At 39.5% G+C, this 24,620-nt stretch overlaps 1 protein-coding gene across 4 annotated transcripts in view; it reads right to left on the reverse strand.

Annotated features, from left to right (window-relative positions):
* The window catches only part of Opa1 (Opa1 mitochondrial dynamin like GTPase), a 648,761-nt gene that overhangs the window by 300,083 nt on the left and 324,058 nt on the right, over positions 1 to 24,620 (reverse strand). For all 4 annotated transcript variants that reach the window (XM_090383387.1, XM_090383386.1, XM_090383389.1 and 1 more), the window contains one exon: positions 3,813 to 3,928. In XM_090383387.1, coding sequence (XP_090239513.1) covers positions 3,813 to 3,928 — 116 coding nt within the window. The remainder of the gene's footprint in view (positions 1 to 3,812; positions 3,929 to 24,620) is intronic.

Genomic DNA, 24,620 nt, shown 5'->3' on the forward strand with positions numbered 1-24,620 from the left:
TAAGCACTGGGAAAGGAAAAATGAGAGTAGATGTGTGTTATAGGCCTAATGAATCTGATAACTATAATGAGCAATTGTGCAGAGAAATAGAGTGGGCCAGTAAATCAGAATGTCTTATAATGGCGGATTTTAACTTTCCAGATATTGACTGGAACTTGTGGATTGGTTACTCGCAAAATAGCAAGACTTTTGTGAATTTATTGGATGACTGTTTTCTATAGCAACATGTTCAAGAGGCAACCACAGGGAGTAATACTCTGAACGTGATTATCAGCAGTGATTATTCATGCATTAAGAATTTGCAGATAAAAGAACCACTGGGTGACAGTGATCACAATATACTGATTTGGGAATTACTTAAAGATGTAACTACCATCAAGGCTAAAGGGAAGGGCTTTGTTTTCGTAAAGGTGACTACAGTGGTCTCAGACAGGTTTTAAATTCTGTACAATGGGCTCAACTGATGATGTTACCAACATTGAAATGGGAAGCCGCCTTCAGGGACTTAATTTTGGAGGCTACTAGGCTTTTCATTCCAACTAAGAAATACTGTTCAAGGTTTAGACCTAAATGGATATCAGATGAATTAATAAGGCTCGTGGTAGAGAAGAAGAATGTATGGGATGCATAAAAAGTATCAGGTGACACAGAAGCCTATGGCAGGTATTGTGCTGTAATCAAGTCACAAAGGAGGTTAGGCAGGCGAAGGCAGATTATGAGAAATCTTTGGCAAAGGATGCAAAGAAAAACAGAAGAGTTCTTTACTTATGTAAACTCTAGAAGGAAAGGGATGACCACATTGGACCACTTAACATAGATGGGTTGACTATTGATGATCATGCTCAGGTAGCTGACAAACTGAATGAGTACTCTGCATCTACATTCAAATATGAGGAGTCATTCAATGAGGGGAGTGCCAGAAGTTTATAAAATGGCAACAGGGAGCTAAGTGATTTTGTAATAATTGAGAGCAAAGTGGAGGAGAAATTGTTTTAGTTAAACATAAGGAAGGCACCTGGGGTGGACGGGATCTATCCAGTTATATTAAAGGAGGCAGCAAAGGAAGTAAGCAAACTCTTAGCTATAATTATGAGGATTCAGGGGAGGTCCCCATGGACTGGAGGTGTGCAAATGTATCACCAATTCACAAAGGGGGTTCAAAAGGTGACAAAAGTAACTACAGACTGTTAGTTTAACTTGTGTTCCGGGGAAAATAATGGAATCACTGGTTAAAGAAGCATTGCAGAATCATCTAGACAAGACTACAGTAATAGTTAAGACACAGCATGGGTTTGTTAAAGGGAGGTCTTTTCTGACCAATTTTATTGGATACTATGATGTGGTCACAAAGGAACTGAATGCCAAAAATAATTTTGATATCATATACTTGGATTTCAGGAAAACTTTGATACTGTTGCACATGGAAGACTGCTGTATAAATTGGATAGGTATGGCCTTAAGGGTAAGTTGCTACAATGGATAAAGGGATGGTTGATTGGGAGACGACAGAGAGTGGTAATCAATGGATACTGCTCTTTGTGGACAAATGTTAGTGGAGTTCCCCAGGGTTCAGTGTTGGGCCCATTGTTGTTTTTTGTATTTATCAATGATATTGATAAAGGTATATCAGGTTTAATGTCCAATTTTGCAGGTGATACAAAGGTTGGCAGGGTTGTTAATGACAGTAAAGACAGTATGCTACTCCAACTAGATCTAGATAAGTTGGGAAAATGGGCCGAGAAGAGGCAACTGAAGTTTAACATTGACAAATGCAAAGTACTGCATATGGTTAGTGATAATCAAAGAGAAACATACTAACTGTGTGGTACTACACTCAATGAAGTGGAAAGTGAAAAAGACCTAGGGTAATTGTGCAGTCAAATATGAAGTTCCCTGAGCAGTGCAGGCGGGCAGCCAGGGCAGGTCATGGAGTCTTGTCAATGATACATAGGAATTTTGCTAGCAGGGACGGGAGGTGATTATCCCGTTATACAAGGCAAACAAGATTGGTGAGGGGAACAAAGGGGTGCTCTTACCAAGAAAGGCTTAAGTTCTGCAAATTGCAGCACCCTGAAGTAGGCACCTGCGAGGTTTTTTTTGGTAGTTGTTGGCGCATAGGCTTCTGTGGCCATAATGCACCTCCGAAGATTTTTGCAGTACTTTGATCCAAGCTCGAGGCGCGAATCGTACCCGTGATATTTGCGTTGCCAGACAGGCACTTTACCCACCTGGCTAGCCTGGTCGGCACCTGCAAGGTGATCTGATTGAGGTGTACAAGGCCTTGAATGGGTTGAGCAAGCTGAATTGTGATGGGATTCTTGCTCTTGCTCAGACTAAGAACGCTGAGGGGACACAGTTTCAAACTGCGGAAAGGTAGTTGTAGAATAGATGTGTGGAAATTTGCCTTTAGCCAGCAAGTAGTTGATTGGGGGAACAGGCTTCCATCTTTTGTTGCGGAAGCTAATAGCCTAAATAAATTTAAGGCTGAGCTGGACAGGCATTTGGAGCGAATGGAGGGGTGAAATGGGAGCCTTTTTTTTTTTTTTTTTTTTGCTGATGCTGTATAAGCTTGCTTTCTTGCATCTTATGCTTTATTAATGCTAATGATGCTGAAAACAGGGATAAGTTTATCCCTGTTTTCAAGCAAAAGAATAGTTTATGCTTAAACAACGATTTATTTATCCAAAGAAATAAGATCACAGCCTTTAAAATCAAACAACTTACAATAATAAAGAAATTATTTATGCCATACAAACACTGAAGTATATTTACTCTTCATGATGATCAACTGTTGATGATGAAGAATAATGAAATCACATTTGCTTATGATCTCATATTTTGTTTTGAATGTTATTTCTCTTTGCTGGTTCCTTTTATTAATATCACTCTCTGTAGTATTACTTCGTTTCAGCATACTGTACATTATTAATAAGGATAAATTTCAAATAAGACAAGACAGTGAAAATGAAGAGCAACACAACCACTCTTTGTAACGTCAGTGTGGTAACTGCTTTATGTTATGTGAGTCAGTGAGATGCTCTGATCTGCCTGAACAAACAAACAAATGCACAGTAGTACATGTTGCTATACAATGCTACAGTAGTACTGCAATATTGTATAGCTACGCATGTGGCTTAAAATGCTGTATTTATGAATGTTTAGCATTTATATATTGCAATTAATGTTCATATTTTCGATTTTTTGATACTTGAAGAAAAGAACTCATAAAGCAGGAATGGCCTGTGTATCACCTCTCACAAAATCTGAAATATCTATAACCAGATAAAAAGATTAAAAAAAAAAAAAAAAAAAAAAATTGTATCCAGCATAAAATGTTTTATTAGTCAAGACTTATGTTTAATCAACTTCCTGACAGAACTAAAACAGTTTTGCAATTAAGAGCTAACGATGTAAAACAAGGAGTATAGGGTTATGAAGAACTTCAAATATTAAAAAAATGTAAAGGTTTTCTTAATGACAAGCACATATGGAATATTACACTGAAATAGTGAAAATATCATTTAACACCAATTTAGGTTCATGTAGCCGAGTGGCCAGGTGTTAGGGGATTGTACAGAAGTACACATGCTTTGAGTGACCATGGTTCAAGCCCGCATGTTTACTAAATATGGTGCTATTTTTATATCCTCTTTCTCTGTTGGGAACCCTTTTGACCTTTTATTTGTAGAAGCATTATTTAATTATTTAAACACCATTTACTGTTTAAAATCAGAAATAAGGGTATACCTTGCACTTCAGCAATAATTTAATGGTTTAATTGTAAGTCTGAAAAAATAAATATTAACAATAACCTTTAAAAGCATCAGCTTGTTGTTCCACAGAAGCCTTTACCATCTTCCAGAAGCAGTCAGAAACAGCAAAACTCAAATTTTGTGTTGTGCACTGTGACAAGTTCAACACACCTTCTCTATTCCAATAAAAAAATAAAAATAAATAAATATACATACATACATACATATACAGGGTGTCTCAAAACTATTGGCACAAACATTTAGGGGAGGTAGGTAACATCTAAAGGAATGTGAATCGTATAGGAACCCATAACCGGAAACTTCACGGGAAAGTAGTAGCAGAGGCACAAGAAGCAGAAATGACACAAGACAGTAATTAGTGGCAAACATTTATTTCACATAATATTAACAATGGAGTACGAGATGGATGCATTTCAAGATGTTACAACAGATGCACAAAGGTTCCACCATGAGATGCGATGCATGCGTGACACCAACGCAGCATGGATTGGTGGACATGGTCGAACACACCTGGAGTTTCTTTGACAGTAGCAGCAGCACAGACAAGTCTCACCACGAGATCCATTTCCGTTTCCACAGGCGATTCATACACGATAGATTTGAGGGCCCCACAGAAACAAATCAAGGCTCAATAGATCAGGTGAGTGTGGGGCCAGGCAACGGGTCCACCACGGTCAATCCATCGACGCCCAAAATGCCTGTTCAAATGGTCACGAACACACCTTCCATAATGGTCAAGCACCCCGTTGTTGAAATGTTGCATCTCACATTTGTTGGAACATCATCAAGTAACCTGGTAGAACTTGTTCAAGAAAGATCCGATATTTAGCGGAGTTCATGCGGGATGGTAAAAGGTATGGGCTGACTAAGCAGTCACAGACCATACCTGCCCACATTTATTGCGAAGCGATATTGTGCCGCATGGGGGCTCACACCATGTGGGTTGTCACGAGCCCACACATGAGCATTGTGCCAATTGAATAAGCCTTCCCGAGTGAAATAAGCCTCATCCGTGACCAAAACATAGGCTGGAAAATTCAAGTCTTGAACACTTTCTTCCACTGCGCAAAAGCCACATGTGCAGGATGATCTTGGGGGAGCAGTAACTGAACCCTTTGGAGATGAAAGGGGGGGTGTAAGGAATCATCGTGCCAGACATGCTATACACTGCAATGAGACACTCCTAAGGCAGAGGCAATGGCACGTGTTCTGGTAGTAGGATTATTCTGGACAGCATCCAACACACTTTCTACCATGGCGGGACTTCGCGTCGAATGTGGTCTGCCCGCACTACTCCTGTTACCTCTAAATGAGCTATAATCGCACAAATTTTGATGCACACGTGCAAACAAGTGGTGGTCCGGTACATGTCTGTCTGGGAAGCATTCTCCATAAATTTGTTGAGCGGCTCATCCATTGCCCTCTGCTAATCCATACGCTAGGTGCATGTCTGCCAGCTCACCGTTCATATATCGATGCATGCTCTTTGTGCGGCGACTGCTGCTTGAATGAGTAAACCAGAAATTTTCCCTCTCGCGAACTGATGAACAGCACCGTATCCCGATTACGCTGACGTTTCTGGTTATGGGTTCCTATGCGATTCACATTCCTATAGATGTTACCTACCTCCCCTAAAAGTTTGTACCAATGTTTTTGAGACACCCTGTATATACACACACACTGAAAGGACAGAATTCATCAGATACCTGGTTCCTGGGCAACGCGACACTGTCATGCCTCTCGTTAGTGGATGAACCCATCGCTTGGCAGGTATATAGGTACACTACCTTCATGGCATTCACATAAATGGTAATTCGATATCAGTAATGATTAACGTCGTGAGTTAGCCGACTTTGAAAGAGGGATGATAGTGGGTGCCCGACGCATGGGTCACTCTAGTGCGGAGGTGGTACAGCAATTGCACTACCCCCATTTGACAGTATCGGGAATATGCCATTTCTGGAATAGCGTTTCATTGTAGACAATACGGCGGAGAAAATTGTTGGAAGAATGTGGCTGTTGATGTCTGTCTCGTACTGTTTTAGCCATTCGGAGAGAGACAGTGGCACTACTGCTGCTGTTGTGTTGTTGTTGGTTTTTAGGAGCATTAGCAATTAAGGCCATATTGCTCCGGGATATGCGGTGGTCATTCCCTGACCTTTCCGCATCCTCCGTATTTGGTGGTGACGGGCTCGAACCCCGTTCTAATCAAGAAGTGTGTGCTACACACTGCTGCTCCTTCCCACCTGGCTACGGAGGCGCTGACAATGGCACTAATCACTGCTGGCTTCAATGAGGGAGATGCCAGAAATGTCTCCACCAAGACTAATCAGGTGATGAGCCGCAACAGGTTATGGGAACTGCCGACTGACCAGAGTCCCATTGCTAACATCATGACAGGACACTAAACCTCAACTGGGTGAAAGAACATCAGCACTTGACTTTGGATAATTGGAGACTGGTCTCCTGGTCCGATGAGTCCCTTTCTGGTTATTTCGAGCTGACGGGAAGATGCGTATCTGGCAGAAACCGCACGAAGCTATGCACCTGTCATGTCAACAAGGAACTGTTCGGGCAGGTGGATGGTCAGTAATGGTCTGGGACATGTTCAACTGGCACATGTTGGGACCTCTGGTACACCTAGATGCATCTCTGAATGGTCCAGGTTATCTGTCCATCCTTGCAGATCATCTGCATCCCTTCATGGTCATCATGCACCACAGGACAATGAACTCTTCCAACAGGACAATGCACCTTCCCACAGAGCTGTGGTGATGAGAACATGGTTTGAAGAGTATTCTGCAGATTTTACCACCAAGGAATGGCCTTCCTGTTCATCAGATATGAACCCTATGGAGCATCTTTGGGATGCTATGGAAGGGTCTGTTCGAGCTTTGGATGCTCCACCCAAGAATGCAATGGAATTATGGACAGCGGTGCAGCAAGCATGGATGGAAATACCCGTGGAATGCTTTCATGAACTAGTGGACTCAATGCTTCGCCACGTGACTGCCCTTATCCGGGTGGAATATGGGCCTATAAGGCCCATATTCCAACCGGATACAAGGTAGGTATCCCTGATGTATGTCCACTCAGTGTATATATATATATACACATACATATATATTCAAAGCATATATAGAAATATAAATAATAACAATTTATAATATGTTGTTGTTTGTTTGTTATTTGGTTTTTAGGAGCATTGGCAACTAAGGCCATATTGCTCCGAAAATATGCGGTGGTCATTCCCTTGACCTTACCGCATCCTCCGTATTTGGTGGTGATGGGCTCGAACCCCGGTCTAATCAAGAAGCGTGTGCTACGCACTGCTGCTCCTTCCCACCTGGCTATGGAGGTGCCTTTATAATATGAAATGAATATCAGTATGCAAATCACATGCAACATAGAAGTTTTTGTATGTATACAGGAATACCTCGCATTGAAAAAAAATTAGCTGCGTTACACACCAATACATTTGATATGTATGTATGTATTTATTATAATTCCAGCTCATAGGCCAATACGTTATGGATTCAAGGCCATTCTGACTGTTGTCGAAAGTCCCATTATATATGGACTCTGCTAGCATTCATACATTAGTAAACACTCTAGACTCCAAGCGTTGAGGTCGTTGATTGTGTGTAAGCTGTACAAATATTTTTCGCCGTGTATTTTTATTAAAGATTATTTTTTAAAAATGTTACACCTTATACACAAATACGAGTGGAAAGAAGAAATGTAATGGCGCTGAGTGTTCTTCTAGATCCAAACATCGAACGAGGTATGAAAGTAAGGCAGGCATTGCGAAATGACATTCGATGTTATAAAGAGATGTATGCAGATAAAAAGAAGAAAAAACTGTGCAAACTAAGCTGATCATTTATTTTTCAAAATAAAAATACAGTACATACTTCACTGATATTCTTTTGGTATGCACATACTGCAATAAAATGATTTCTATTGTACTTACTAGTATTTTTCATTTTTATCATTTTAATTTTTTTTTTGCAAGAACTTAGTGTGCATCAATTTATCGTAAACAAACACATATATTTTTGCAACTCGACCCATATAATCAAATTGTTGGATTGCATTACATTAAAATACGTACTAATAATACCTTGATCAGCGCGGTTTCGCCTAGCATGGTATCTTTTTGGCACGAATTTACAGCGCTATGCAAGGTATTCCTGTACTATTATATAACTAAATACTCTCGACCAGGGTCTAAAGCCATGCTGTTTTAGAAAGCAAGCTTCAAAAGTTATTAATAATGTGTTAAAAATGATAAAGTATGAAAATGAAATATAATCAAATAAGTATGTACAAGGAAAGGAAAAATACTAATTAATGCCTGTATACACCAATAGGCTGTCAACAGGGACCAACACCCATAGATGTACATGTAACCCTCATATAACAAGGTAGTTTAGTTCCTACAAAATCTTTTGTAATGCGAAACTGCGTTATACAGGACCAAGAACCAGTACAAAAAAAGGAGGATTATGTACCAAAAGCTAACAAAAATATGCCATTTTTTTAAATAAATACCAGAAACTTAATTTTTATAGTAGTAATAACTGATCAAACGTCTTACCTTACAAACTATGATAGTTATATGTGAGATAATGTATGTTCATCTAATTTTCTTTCTCTTCATCGCTGCTAAGCACAATCTCTTCGGCAGAATCTAGATCGTGTACCTTCTTTTTTTTTTTTTTTTTTTTTGATTTGGTAGTTGTTGGCGCATCGGCTTCTGTGGCCATATTGCACCTCCCAAGGTTTTTGCAGTACTTTGATCCAAGCCCGAGGCAGGAATCGAACCCGCGACCTTTGGGTTGCCGGGCAGGTACTTTACCCACTCGGCTAGCCCGGTCGGCGTGTACCTTCTGCTTTCCTTAAAAGTCACAAACTGCACTCTTCGAAGTCACAATTATTTTTTATGGTCTCAAACAGGCGCAAGTTCAATAGTACAGAACCTAACCTAGGGATTTCCCAACAAAATACAGTGGACCCCTACTTTAAATGATACGCGAAAATTGGAAGAATACTTTCCACAGTTAGCAAAATAAAAATAAATTTACACTTACGTACATAGCTTAATTAATTCATACTGTAATATGTACATACTAATTGATATTTCTGTTCACTGTCTGTGTTTTTGTTGCAAAATTTAAAACAGTAAAAACGATAAGCAATTAATAATAAAGAACACGGCAAGTACAAGTTGCAACAAACACGATATGGAGTAAAGAGTTTCTGAAAATTTATTTACGATTTATATATGATTGAATATTTCATGAAAGGGGAAACACATTTCACCATAATAACGTGAAAACCCACAGAATTCCAGCTATCGGTACTATGGCAAATACAAGAAGATTGAGTTTACTACCCATTTATAATTGATTGCACTAACAGAAAAGACCAATAAAACAGAAACTGCAAATTATTTTTGTTTTATAGTAGCGACCTCTAGAAATGCGCTTTAGAAAAATACCATGAAGGCGATAACAACTAGCGAGTCAACAGTGGAGATTCAAAAAAAAAGGAATGGAAATGGAAATGTTGAAAAATTACATCCAACACAATAGAAGAGTTTTCCCAGCACAAAAGCGAAAAAATAGTGTTATGCAAGATTTCCAGCAATTCTCAAACTGTGTTAGAGCGAAACCTTGTTGTAGAAGTACCATGTTGTGCGAGGATTGCTGCAATTTATCAATCGTATTAGAGTGAAACAGTTTGTAGAAGTACTGTGTTATACGGCTGTATGTGAAAGGTAATTAGCCATCAAAACTATCTGGTTCTAAGAGCCTGATACCAGTAAATTTCAAATAGGATAACAAATAAAGCATGAATACACTTAAATAAAATTTGGGGTGTAAAAATACATAAAGCTAAATTAGGTGGGTTTAAATTTTGCAGTTAACTGGTATAAAGGGAGAACAGTCCCGTTTTACCAAGGACAAAAGATGGTGGATTGCATGTGTGTTATGGGGTTTTAATGGCGCATAAGCTGCTGTGGCTATAATGCGCCTATTCACAGGAAAATGCTAAAAACAAAATGAAGGCATAACCACTTGATTTTGTTTACAGAGATATTTTAGAATTTATCATACAGTCCAATTATTTTCAGATAAGAGAAAAACTCGTTCACTTTTGCATCACCACCAATAATATGTTGTAATGTCATCAGTTCTTGTAGATTTCTCAGGGAAAACAGGTCAGATGATCTGTCCTGGTGATAGTGATGGCAGTCAATCAGAATGTTTGACTGTTAAATTTGCTGAACAGTATGGACACTGAGGAGGATCTTCACCTGCGGGTAGATGGAGGTGAGTCAGATATGTATGTCCATTAGTGCCTGTGTAAGTACCACTTCTCTTCACACTGTTTTGTTGCTAGAGTGCCAAAGCTTTGGATCGTGTTTCAACGTAGAGTTTATTATTGGTTTGGGTGTGCCATGGCTCTTTCCACCGTGCGAGACATACTGTTTTTATGATGCGACTGTAGTCAGATGCTGGAACTGGAACGGAGGTTAAATCAAAAGTTGATGGATTTTTAGCAGTTTGATCAGCAAGTTCGTTCCCCTTTATCCCTGAATGTGTTGGGATCCAGCAAAAGATCACTGATTGATGACATTCTTCAATTTGTAATAGAAGACTTCTGATTTGATTAAATACAGGGTGAACCTTGTAGAAGGAGTTTTGCATGGCTGTAATTGAGCTGAGAGAGAGAGAGTCCGTATATATTATGCATTTTGGAGATGGTAGAGATTCAGGCTATCTAAAGCTAATTTTATTGCATGAAGTTCCGTAGAGAAGCTACTATACTCAGGTGGAAGGGCAGCAAAATGATAGTAGAGCGAAACACTGCCGCTGCTCCAATGGGTGAATGTGATATGGGGCCATCAGTATATACTGGCAAAAAATCAAAGCAATTTCTGAATATGGCTTGATTGGAGTTGTTTCACGTGTCAGCAGACAATCCTTTCTCCACTTGTGAAGATAAGTATTGAAAGTTAATTGAGGAGGCAGACTCCAAGGTGGTTGGGAGAAATTCATTACTTTTTGCTTGTTGAAAATAGGAAGATTCCAACTCTGTGTTAATTCAATAAAGCATAAGCCTGCTGGTCTTATTTCGGTGGGTTTATTTCTATAGAGATTTTGGTGGTGGATTAAAGAGGTATGGCTCAATAGGATGCTGACAGCAACTTTGTATTTTAGCTGTGTACTTAAGTAGTAACGTTTTTATGGGAAGGTAAAGAGGGGGGCCAATGGGCTTCAATATATAAACTATGGGTTGGAGATGTCCTGAAAGCACCAAGTGCAATCTGCAATGCACTATGCTATAGAGGATCCAACCAGTGTAGCGTATTCTTTCAGGTGGAATCTTAGATTGGAGTACCATAATCCAAACAGGATCTGATCAATGCTCTATATAAGAGCAGCAAAGATGTATGGTCAGCTCACCAAGACAGGGCAGATAAAGCTCTTAGTATGTTCAGCTTTTTAAGGCAGGAAGTAGGCACAAATTTAATGTACTCAAAGAAATTTAATTTCCTGTCAAGGATTAATCCCAAGAAACTGATAGTGTTAGTCACTGGAATAATAAAGTTTGACGTCTGAAGTTCAGGATCTGTATATGCATTTTTCATAGATTACAAAAGTGGATTGCAACAGTTTTTTGGTGTGATAGACGATAGCAATCGTGCCCTGCCCACCTTTGGACTTTATTCCAGGGATATCTGCAATTGCTGTTCAATGGATCTCATATTCTGAGAGTGGCAAGAAATGAAGAGATTGTCCACATAACGATAGGTCTCAACACAGTGTTTTGTACACGAACTTGGAAACACCAAATGGATAAAAAGTTATTAATAAAAGCAGGGAAGTTATCTCTATGACTGAGGCAGAATAGTTCTCTCAGTTGATGTCAGCCCCCAGGTGGCAAATACATCGAGCAGACTGTTAATAAAAACTCCACCATAAGGCAAATTGCTACCACTTCTATAATGCTGAAAAGTGGCACATGTTGAAATGGGATCTGGATTCCTACAAGGAGAGCAACACATCCGTGGGCAGGTCCATCCCAAGTTATGTCCTAAAGTATGACAGTAGCATTGTCAAAGGAAGGATTCCCATTGCCCTCAAATGTCTCCAGCAGGCAAAAGCCGACCGGGCTAGCCAGGTGGGCAAAATGCCTGCCTGGCAACCCAAAGGTTGCGGGTTCGAATCCCGACCCAGGCTTGGATATTACGATGGTGCTGTACTTTCTGGTGGGACCTATCAGCCAAGATACACGAAGGAAGCAGGAAAAAACTGGTTCCTTTGTGTATTGCTAACATCATACGATGATATAAAAAAAAAAAAAAAGAAAGAAAGAAAAAAAAAGCAAACTAGCTCATGCTTTTGCAGGACTACGTGGATGTCATTAGTATTTCGTCGGAATTCACGACAGTTCGACTGTAGGAATTCAGACATTACTTGTTAGATCCAACAATCGCTTATAAATTAGTGAGGGCTTATTTATCTCACTGATGGATTTGTTTTTTGGAGAAATATGGATGCTATCCTGTGTACATTTCTTCCTCTGCAAAAAAGATCCAAGACTGAGTCTTCTGTCTCCTCCTTCTGCTCTACATCTATTTGTTCTTGTGGTTGAAGTGGTGACTGTTTTGACTGCCTTTCCTTGTCGTTCTCTTTTGAAGAAGCTGGTGTAGCAGGAGATATTGATATGGGCTGGCTGTGGCAACTGATTGGCTCTTTTGAGTTGGTTTTAATTAACTCAATAAATGGCAGGTAAGAAGTGTGAATGACTCTTATGTTGGTATGGTCATCTCATTCCCCTGTCTCAGGAACAGCGCATGCTCGCGCAGCACGTCAGTCGAGTGAAAAAGTGCTCTACTAATTTGGTCTTAATTTAATTGCCTGAACAGTTAATAGCAGTGGTATTTGGTATCATCGGGAAGAGGAATATTTAGTCTCCATAAGTGTATCGGCTTCTGAAAGAAGCCGATACACTCATTTTGGAGACTAAATATTCTGGAGTCATCAGGTAAAGTTATTTTATTAATTTTAGATCTGCATAAACAACCTTACTGACAAAAGATTTTCCAACACAAGTGGTTCAGCTCGTACAAGAAGGGCCAATTAAGCTACCCCAAGGTCAAGTTAGCACACATTGGGGCGATACTTTCACCGCTTCCTCCCTGCCACTCCTCGCCGTATGCCTATTTAACCATCTGAGATAAATACCTCAAGGGTAAAAACCCTTCAGAATTGAAGGGTTTTTAGAGAATTGCAGGTTACAGAATTGCCTCTTGTCACTAAAAATTGTATAGTTTCAGGATGACAGAGGCTATTAGTGAAGCTATTAACTTGCCCTGTGACAAAGGAGACTTCTCCATACTGGATCCCTCCCAAGAACAAACCCCCAACATGGAAGAAAATACAGGCGCCACTAATTTGTTGGTAAACACCGATGAGTTTCCACCTCTAGTTTCTTCACAGGAACAAAGTAAGACAAGGGAAACTACAAGTGTAATTGCTCCTAAGGCTAAATCAGAACATCTTGAATTTTCAAGTAGAGTACCAATTTCTACAACCATAAATGTCGCTACTGATTCTTCTCAAATAAAACATTTTAGTCCTGACATGTTGACTAGGGCTGCTACTTCAACTGCCAGGAAAATTAAAATACCAAACGTCGGGACTGTCTTACTTTTAGATCTTTCCCCTGTCGATGCACTTACTTTCCTGCAAGAAGAAATTGAAACTTACTTATTAAACGACAATAGTAAGGTTACAAAAACTGCCATCAAAGCTATTCTTCATTCTTGGAGCAGTCTTGAATTAGTCGTGAATGGCTTGATTACACAAAACAAAGCTCTTAAGATGAAAATAAAGATGTGGCAGATAAGAAGTGATGACTCAAAAACTATGCACACACCTCTCTCATATGCTTCTGTGGCAAAATCTTCAATTTCTACAGAATTACTTGATACTTCTTTGAACGTAGTTTCTCCTGAAAACTTCTCTGAGGCTACTGCACAATCCCTTGCAAAAATTTCAATTAACCAAACAGACAGTCTGCAATTGGCTAATGTTAAAACTACTTCAACCAGAAAATCACATTTATTACTCCTAAAGGCATCTGAGATTTCTACTCTTATTACAAGCACTGATATTAAAGAACGTGTAGTTAAAACCTTAAAGCAAGACTTGAAAGAAGTCAAAGTTAAAGCTCTCCGTCTCATTAAAAACAAAGGCATAATTTTAGAAACTGATTCACGTAAAGATTTGGATACCATCTCTTCCTCAAAAATCCTGTCTGATATTGGAATCACCCCTGAGATACTTAAGAAATTGAATCCAACCTTATTGGCATACAATATTGATAATCATTTAACCAAAGAGGAAATACTTGATGATTTCTACTTCAAAAACCTGAAAGAATTTAAATTCACACGTGAAGAAATCTCACAAGAGATCACTTTCCGATTTAAAATTATCTCCAAATCAAAGAACACTTCTAATTGGGTGTTTGACTTTACCCCACGTATTTTTTCAGCTATCTCTACTTTAGACAGGTTATTTATTGGGTGGACTGCTCACCGATTTAAGCCGTTCATTGTTGTGATGAAGTGCTAATGTTGTCTTGCTTTCGGACACACTTCAAGTATGTGTAAACAAGAAAGACCTTCTTGTGGACATTGTGGCAAACTAGGCCATATCTTTGCTGAGTGCCCCAGCAAGGATCAACTGCCTGTCTGCATTAATTGAAAGAGGCACAAACATGAAGTTAATCATTCGGTCAGAGATATCAACTGTCCTGAATACATAAAGGCATAAGACACAGTAAGGTAACAAACAATTCCCTTCTAATATCACAGTCTTATCGAGTTCAAGCGCTTCCCAGCCAAATATCTCGACTGTCAATTTAAAATTTCTGCAAGCCAATGCTTACCATTCACACACCATGGCAGAAGAACTAAGTCGTGTATCTGAGGAAGAACTTATTGACATTCTCATTCTTCAAGAACCATATCATAGTAAAGGACAAATCGTCGGATATTCTTGCTCTTTTCGGATTTTACAACCGACTCATACAGATCCTAAGGTAGCCATTGTAATATTTAATAAAAATGTTGACGTTTTACTCTTGTCCTGTTTAACATCACAGCATGCCATTTGCATTCAAGTCTTGAGTCCTAATCACTCGACTTATGTTATCTCAATGTATTGCCCCCCGTCATCTGACTTGATTCCTCACTTACACTATATCGATTCCATATTCAGTTTATTAGGCCCTATTCCTCTGTTAATTTTACTCGACTCAAACTCCAAGTCTACATTGTGGCATAGTTCTTTCACAGATGCATGGGGATTACTGCTTGAGGATACCATCTTCTTCCATCAGCTTACTGTCTTGAATCAACCAAACCAGCCATGTACCTTTTCTAATTCCCTGGGTGAATCAAATATAGACATCTCTCTGGCCACAGCCCATATTGCTCCTTATATTACTGACTGGCACGTCGAAACGGACCTAACAACAAGTGACCACCGCTCTATCGTCTTGCTGCTGGGATCAACTCTTCCTATTCAACAACCTCTTCGTAATCTCATACGTTACTCTCTTAGAAACATAAAATGGGAACGTTTTAATCATTCCGTTTTCTCTCAGTTGCCTGAAGACAACCTAGAAAATTTTAATTCTCTTACTACCAAACAACTAGCACTACAGATTCAAAACATTATCATCACTGCAATTCAGAAATCTACACATAAAAAGAAACTAAAAACTAACTGCACACCTTGGTGGAATAACGAACTTTCTTCTACTCGGAAACTTGTACATAAAGCCAGAAGAAATTTTCAGTGCAAACGGCATACTTGGCCTCAAGAAGAAGTCAACAGATTACATGAAGAATACAAAACTCTCAAAAGAAAATACGTAAAATTGATTTATGAAAGAAAATTGCAATCCTGGCACAATTTTGTCCGTACGTCTGAGAATAATAATCCTTGGGGCGTCATCTATAAAATTTCTAAAAATAAAATGATCTTGGGTGACATTTTTAACTCCATTACCTCCAACAGTATGGAAACTATTACACTAACAGACTCCATAAATGCCATCTTGGACCAACTGCTGCCTAATGATGATCTCACTATTGACACTTCACACCATCTATCTATTCAAGATTTAAACCAAAAATACCTTCCTTTAGAAGAAACAAGTCCATTCACTGCAGAAGAATTTACTTGAATCTTGAATAAAATTCAGTCAAACAAATGTCCTGGCAATGACCTGATTGACAATATATTTATCAAACACTTTTATTACCTAAGGCCCAAAAAAAGGCTCTACTTAAATTATTCAACAACTGCTTAAATACTAGAAGAGGCGCCTCCGTAGCCAGGTGGGAAGGAGCAGCAGTGCGTTGCACATGCTTCTTGATTAGACCGGGGTTCGAGCCCGTCTCCACCAAATACGGAGGATGTGGAAAGGTCAGGGAATGACCACCACATATCCCGGAGCAATATGGCCTTAGTTGCTAATGCTCCTAAAAGAAAAACCAAATAACTGGAACGTTTCCTAAACCATGGAAACACGCCATTCTTAAGATTTTACATAAACCTGGTAAGCCACTAGATAATGCCAGATCCTACCGCCCCATAGCCTTGCTCTCTCACCTGGGAAAAGTGTTAGAGAGATTAATCACCAATAAAATAACCACACTGCAGGGAGCCACAAGCTCCACATCCTCTCTTCAATATGGATTTAGGCAAGGGCTTGGATGCAAAGACGCCTTATTAGAACTCCACCACCTCATTGACTGCTCCACTTCCAAGTATGTTATGGCAATCTTTATCGATTTTGAGGGCGCTTTTGATACTTTATGGTGGGAGAGTGCCCTCAGTAGACTCTGTTCGAATCACTGCTCTCTTCAGCTTTATAAACTTGTTAGAAACTACTTTGCCGATTGCACCGTCACCATCATCACTAAAAGCACGAAGATTCACAGATCTGTCTCCTGTGGTTGCCCCCAAGGATCAATTTTGGGTCCCTTGATTTTGAACCTAGTTCTTGATGATTGGCTGCTTAGGACGACTGAATTTCAAAATGTGCAACAACTTGCATATGCAGATGACATTATCATTTTAGTGAATGGAAACTCAAGATCTGAATTAGAACTCTATTCCAATTCTATTCCTATTAGAACTCTAATTCAAGTACTCTTTGAATTATCGTCCTGGTCCTCTAAGAACAAATTAAAATTATCCCCAACCAAATCGAAGATCATGATTTTTAAACACAAATTAGACTATCGCAGACCACCAGTTGTAAAACTTGACAAGAAATCACTTCCACTTGCCCAAAGCACCAAATTTTTAGGAGTCATCATCGACGACCGCTTTTCCTTTACTGAGCATATTCAACATCTGTCCGTCAAAGTTAAGAGTTTTACTGCAACGCTGCTCCAAATTACCAGACAAGACTGGGGATTGAACACTAAAACCCTACATTTATTTTATAATGCTACCATAATCCCAATACAACCTATTCTGCCGGCCTTTGGTTTAGACGTACTGCACTTAAAACTGTACAAACTAAGTTATCCACTATTCAACGTTGTTTTCTCCTCAGCCTACTTCACGTTTACCGAACAGTATCAACTCCAGCTTTACAGACTCTTGCAGGCACCATACCACTTGACCTGCACCTTGTGTTTAGAGGGCTTTGCTTTTACATCCACAGAGGCATTTCTGCGGAATTTCAGGGAATCATTGTTAACCCTCAGGCTGATCCCAAAACTGAGCGAACCAGATGCTGGAAATTGTTAGTGAACACCTGGCAGAATAGATGGAATTCTACCGAAAAAGGAGCTATCACCAAAAACTTTGTTCCCGAAGTTACATATTCCAAATCCTCTTCGTTCAGAGGATTTGGAATATGTAACTGCACTACTCTCATCATCCACCAGAAAATTGTTTTCACCCTCACTGTTTACCTCCTACATACTAACTGGGTATGGTTCGCTTAACGCAAAACTCTACCAATTCAAACTTTCCAATACAGTCTCCTGTCGATGTGGGCTACCGGAAAACTCTCCTCACGTACTTTTTGAATGATCCATTTACGATGATCTAAGATCGGCTCTTAAGGCAACAGTACCAAACTTGTGTCCCAGAGGTGAGAAGATACTCATTTCTATCAACAATTTCCAGGCCCTTCAAACCTTCTGCAATGCTGCTTTTAATCGCAGGAAGGCTCTCAACCTCAATGTTAATTCAAGAAATCAAACTGAAAACACATCATAAATCATAATACAACTGTGCGCTGCCTCGTCGTCCTGATGACATCATATACAAAATTGTTGTGGTTTTCAAGAACATGCAAAGATTTTAACAGATGCTGCACTTTTCTAACTCATCCTTTATCAAGACTCTCTTCAACTAAATCCTTCCTCTGCTCAGTGATACCGTCATCGACCAGAGACTTCTGACACCACTCCAGATTAACAGAATTCAGAATTATATCTAGAACTTGTTCCTGCCGATCATGTTTGAATGACATTACTACTTCTGCTTGACAATACACCTTTTCTCTTTGTGGACCACTTTGGGCAGCACTGCATAAAGACGTGGGCAAGAAATGGATAAAGATTTTATTTTATTTATTTATTTATTTTTTTTACTTTATGCTATTCTCATCCTAATTTCTTCGTCTTCTGCTGTCCTGTCAATGTGTGTGTGTGTGTGTGTGTGTGTGTGTGTGTGTGTGTGCGCGTGTGTGTGTGTGTGCGCGTGTGTGTGTGTGTGCGCGCGTGTGTGTGTGTGCGCGCGTGTGTGTGTGTGCGCGTGTGTGTGTGTGTGTGTGTGTGTGCGCGCGCGTGTGTGTGTGCGTGCACTGTTGCCAGCTTGCTGGCACGGGGTTCTTTTGAATGGCTCCAAACCCTCTTTGGACATTCAGTACGTGACTGTTGAGGTAGGCCATGGTTCTTGCGCAGTTGAGGCCTACCCCCGTGGTGTAGACGGACACTGGGCAGGCTTTCCAGGTGATCGCCGGCCTGGTGACAAAACAGCCAGAAACAACAAAACAACACACACACACACTGCACGAACATATATCGTTAAACACATTTCTGGCCTGTTACAGTGCTCTGTAACCATCACAGTGTACAAAGACGGAGTTGAACTTTCATTCAGGTGCCGTTCTACATAAGATACTATACATGTCTACATATGGTCATCTCAGTCTGCAGGAACCTTCTGAGTATATGAAGGCTTGCTGCTATTTATTAATTAGGTGCATTTTCTGGCCTTCTGATAGATGTTCAGCTCTGCTTCTAGATTTTGAAATTTTGTTTCTTCCTTCCACTACTAGCATTTAGAGTATGCAGGATGGTCTCATTGCACATTTGTACAAATTCCCTTTTAAGCTGAACACTGTTTGCTTTAGTGGTCTTTAGCACCACAATGAGCACAGGCAGTGGAGCCACTACAGGCTGTTCGTGAATGGCTGTATTTTTGGCACTTTAAACACCTCAGAGGATTTGGAATATAAATCTTTACTGAACAGTTTAAGTAGTCTGCCTTGATTGACCTTGGAAAACTTGTGATCATGAAGGTTAGGGTGAGAACTTGAATGGGAACAAGATTCCCATTCTTCCGCATCGATATTTCCTGTATGCCTGTCACACACCTAGATTTTTCAATTCAGAGCAGATCTCTTCTTTGGAGACATGAAAAAGATCCAACTTGGGTATGACACCACATGGAGAGTTGAAAGTTTTATGAGGGGTTATGATGATAGGTATTCCCTATATAGATGTGGGCTTTCAGAATTTGCTATACTGGTTTATGACTTGCAGCTTCAACTAAATTGCCTCTAGAACATAGCCTCTTCACTGATTTTCCAACCCTTCTAATCCTTTCTATATGAAGATGGGTGGCATTTTCCCCGAGTTCCTGACCTCCGGTGGACTGGGGAATGAGGAAAAGCAGCGTCACTGATGGTGGTGCATCCTCAGTTCTGGCTCTTTTTGCAAAAGTGTTGTCAGGATCATTTGTTCAATAAGGTAGGTCTTGTTGGGGCCCCCAGAAAATAAAAATTTGGATTGCCCTAAGTCCCTCTAGTGGCACTACATGCACAACTGGCATGCAAAAGCTTAGACCATCATACCCACATTTCCAATAAATCTTGAACCCATCTTAGGATCAAAGGGAAGGACATATTGGAAATGTGGGATCAATCCCACTTGGGCCAGTCTGGGACCTCCTGTCTTGTCAAAGCAAGAGCCAAAGTGGTGTATTAGGGCTGGGCCCATGTCATAGCTTCACATGCCAGATCCCAACAATGATAATCTGGAAGCCCAGCAGCACTAATGGTAGGTCCCCCTCACCATGTACAGCTGCCCATGTGGAGGGGGTATGTGAACAAGATATAGTTATTGGATGTTAATATTTTCTAGAGAACCATTTCTCTATTGCTCAACGTAATCATCACAAAAAAATCCGAATCTCTTAGGTCTCTGAGAATTTTTTGAAAACAGACAGTCCAGCATTCTGTTAGGTTCTGTAATCTGATACTCATTGTAGGCCAATTTGTTTTAGCTTTGTTTCTATAGTGGGTTGCCCACTGCAGATCATACAATAGTCGCCAGACAGGATGGGTCGGGAGGCTTCTAATTTTAGCTAAGCACAGTTAATCAGTAACATCTTTCTTCTGATACTAAGTGAAGGTTCGTGATCCTCAACATATAGACTTTGAATCGGAGAAGTTCTGTGTGCACTATGGGCAATCCTAAGAGCAGACCATTGGATGTGGGCAAGACATGCTAAGGTTTTCTCCATAGTAGGATCAAAGCATGTGCTCCATAGTCTAGCCATGATCTAATCATGGACCTATATAAGTGGAGGAGGGTATAACGATCTGCACCCCATGATTACTAGAGATGATGCAAAGTATATTCATTTTCTTAATTCATGTAGTTTGAATATGTTTAATGCAATCTTGGAAGTTTAGCTTGTTATTAAAAAAAAAAAAAATCAGATCTAGAAGCCTAATGCTGTACACAATTGGCTAAGTCTAACTCAGATTCAGGATGCATCTTGCATTTGTGTCAGAAAGGTATTTCTGTAGATTTTTGGTTTCATAGTCTGTGTCCATTTTGTGCCATCAACAGTTCAATACTATTATTCAGATTTGTAGATGCCTCTCAATGTCGCTCACATTCTGGGAATGACAGAATATGGTAAGATCTGTTGTTGTTTGTGGTTTTATGGTGCAAATGCTGTTTCAGCTATATTGTGCCTGTTAAAGTTTTGTTATTACCCATAATAAGCTATGGGTAATATTAATGGTTAATTATCATGTGATTTGAAAGCTAATTGGCAGGCAATTTGGTAAGGTGGGTATTCTATGTTAGCATGCTTTACTGTAAGTATGGTCAGCCACTGAGGGCATTGTGGAGGATCATCTTTCACTAGTAGATAAGAGTAAGTTAAATGTGTGTCTAACGAGAAGCCAGGTGTGGATAACCTCTTCATGTGTGTTTGAACAAAAACTCGATTTTCAGAACACAAACCTGGCAATCTCAAATTGCTTCTTTGAGATTGCCAGGATTGTGTCCGTATATTTTCAAATGACATGGGTAAAGTCACTGTGTGGAAATTATTTGAAGGATGTTTTTCAGCTTGATCCACACATTCACTACCCAGTATTCTACAATGTCTAGGAATCCAAATGAATCTAATTCTTTGTGTTTCTTTTTTTTTTTTTTTTTGTCCTGAGATGTAATAAGCAGGAAAGAATTTTTATTAGATGTGGATGGGGGCGGATGAACTTCTAGCTATAAGGCATACATTGCACTGATTCTGTAAAGATTATACTTTTTACAAGGGAAGTTTTGCCAATGTGATGCAGTGTGAGACTTATTGCAATTTGGTACTATATATACAGCATTCTATTGGAAGGGACTGAGAGAAGAATGTAGTTGTTTCATATGTTGATTTGGGGTGTCATTTTGTTTCCATTCTGTGAGGTCCATGTCACAGTTGACTGAATTGATTTCCTATGGCTGAAGGGATGTGGGAAGGGGTATCTTGTTAGATTTTATTCATACTTAAAGTTCCATTGCTAAAGTAATTCTTTTAGTTGGATACCTGCTGGTTTGGCTGTGCTAGGTTTGTTCTCATATAACGTTTTCCATTTTGGATTATACAGATATTGCCACGTTGAATGTCTGGGAAAGCTTTGAATTTTTGCAGCATAGTTCAGCAGAACTTGTCTATGAATCTAGCCAATTTAAGACATTTTTCCTAGCTAGGTAGTAGATGGGAGAACAATAATCTAATTTAGATCTTATCGTTGCATGATAAATATATAAAAGTGAATAATGATCAGCTCCCCATGTCATAGTAGATATTTTGTGTTCCAGGAAATTTAATTTGTCACCCATGATTAGTCCTAGAAGTCAGATACTATGTTTCAGTGGGATTTGTTGATTGTTTTTTCTTAATTCTGGATCAGGATTCATATTTCATTTTCTGCAGAAGTGTATTGCTGCTGTCTTTTACAATTAGAGTCGACATCCATTATAGATGGGACACAACTATTTTATTTATAGCACATTGGAGTTGTCTCTCAGCATATAGATATGTTTCTACTGTTTCTGGAATAACTTTTGTGATAGGATTGATTCTAATTGTGAATAGGGTTGCACTAAGGACTGAGCTGTGTGGTATCCCCTGCTTTGTATATTTGAAACAGAATATGATGGTAGCAGACTTAGAAAGTTCTTCCGTACAAAGTTCTGAATGAACTTTGGTAGATGGCTTCACAGTCCTAATTTGTGTAGGATACCATATCTCTGGGTAGTATGAAAGCCTTTTCAATGTCAAGATTTTATAACAATGAGAAAACAATGTGTATATTAGTTTGGCTTCTGTCAATTTTTGATATGTTTTTCAAAAAGACATATTGGCTCAGACTAAGGAGATTGTGCAAGTCAAGTTAACTACTCATTCACCATTTTTTTTAGGGCAATAATTATTTGGATTTGAGTGTTCCTTCCTTGGTTTTGGAAAAGCCAGCACAAACAAATGCTGACAAAGGATATGTGTCCTCAAAGTATATCCTATTATAAAGCAGTAAGAGTATGCATAAAGAATTTTTGGTGAGATGTTTAATCATTTAGAAATGGATTAGATTCCAAATTTGCTGCACTTTGTTTTGATTTGTCTAAGGGTTTATGCAATTCATTTATAATATAGGGTTAGTTGTAAGGAATCTCATGAGTTGTGTGGAAATTAATTTTGTATTCTTCCATTTGAAATTTATATTTTTGAAAGATTGGTCTGTATGATGATGTTGCTGTTTGTTTGTTTGTTATTTGGTTTTTAGGAGCATTAGCAACTAAGGCCATATTGCTCTGGGGATACGCGGTGGTCATTCCCTGACCTTTCCACATCCTCCGTATTTGGTGGTGATGGGCTCGAACCCCGATCTAATCAAGAAGCGTGTGCTACGCACTGCTGCCCCTTCCCACCAGGCTACGGAGGCGCCCTATGATGTTGCCGACAATTCCTCAAGGGATTCTCCTAGTAGGATTGCAATTTTTTCTGGCTCAGATATGTCATGACTTTTCCAGCTCATTATTGGCTTAGGAGCTATTGAATAGTTGCCTGAGATTTGTCTACTTTTATTCCAGATGAGGTTTATACCTCACTGATAATAGTGCCTGTAACATGCTTGAAGAATCGGTATACATTACCTCTTTGGTAATCTTTTTTTTTTTTTTTTTTTTTTGTTAGTTGTTGGCGCATCAGCTTCTGTGGTCATAATGCACCTCCCAAGGTTTTTGCATTTTACTGTGATCCAAGCCTGAGGTGGGATTCGAACCCATGTCCTTTGGGTTGCCAAGCAGGCACATTGCCCACCTGGCTAATTTTGGTAATCATTATTTTTAATGTTTTCATGGGCTATTTCTATTGCATGCATCTCTGCACTATACATATGCTAGTTTTTATTGGAATTTTGTTGAATAATACTGTTTTGTGTGGGAGGACAACATTTGATCCCACATATGATTCTGACTTTAAGCCATCTGTGCAGAGTTGTAGGAAGTAAGAATACTGAACTCAATGTGGTGCAAAGAGTGCTAACAGAAAGCTGGTGCTAATAGAAAGCTGGTGGTGTGGCAGCCTTCTCCCATCTTTTGATGGAGAAGTCAAGTCAAAAGATGAGTACAGATCAGTTAATTTTTCCCATTGTGGCTCAAAAAATGATGTTCACGTGAGATGATCGGGCAGGGATTTTATTTTGAAAGTACACTGCTCTTGTTGAACAAAAAAAGGTGGTTCATTTGTTTCAATGTAGAGGCTTTGGAAAGGAGATGAATAGAATGCTCCAGCAGCAGTAGCATGGATACCTGGTAATAGACTGAATCTAAACATTGAAGTGCACTATCTGTAGCAGAAGCATGCAACTAGGGAAGCAGGAAGCATACAACTAGTTTAGGATGGAGAAGAGCCTAGTAGACAGAGTAGGGTATAGCGATCTGCAACCCAGGAAGTTTACAAAAGGGCATGAGGGATGTTAAGCCCTTTGGCATACTCTGTCCTAGCTGACAATTATGTTGTATAAAATCAAGTAAAGCTACCCCTGGGATGTTGTTTTGTCCAGGCCTTAATTCTGAGTCAGGATTTTTATCTCCTCCGTAACCTAGGTTACAGAGGAGGTAAAAACAGATCCAAGATTTGCTTTGGTTCTGACGGTTGGATACAGCACATGTTTTGGCACACACACATTTAAAGGATATTAAATTCTATT

The sequence above is a fragment of the Mastigoproctus giganteus genome, chromosome 10, assembly GCF_048544385.1.
Source record: "Mastigoproctus giganteus isolate SK-2022 chromosome 10, ASM4854438v1, whole genome shotgun sequence".
Classification (NCBI taxonomy): Eukaryota; Metazoa; Arthropoda; class Arachnida; order Uropygi; family Thelyphonidae; genus Mastigoproctus; species Mastigoproctus giganteus.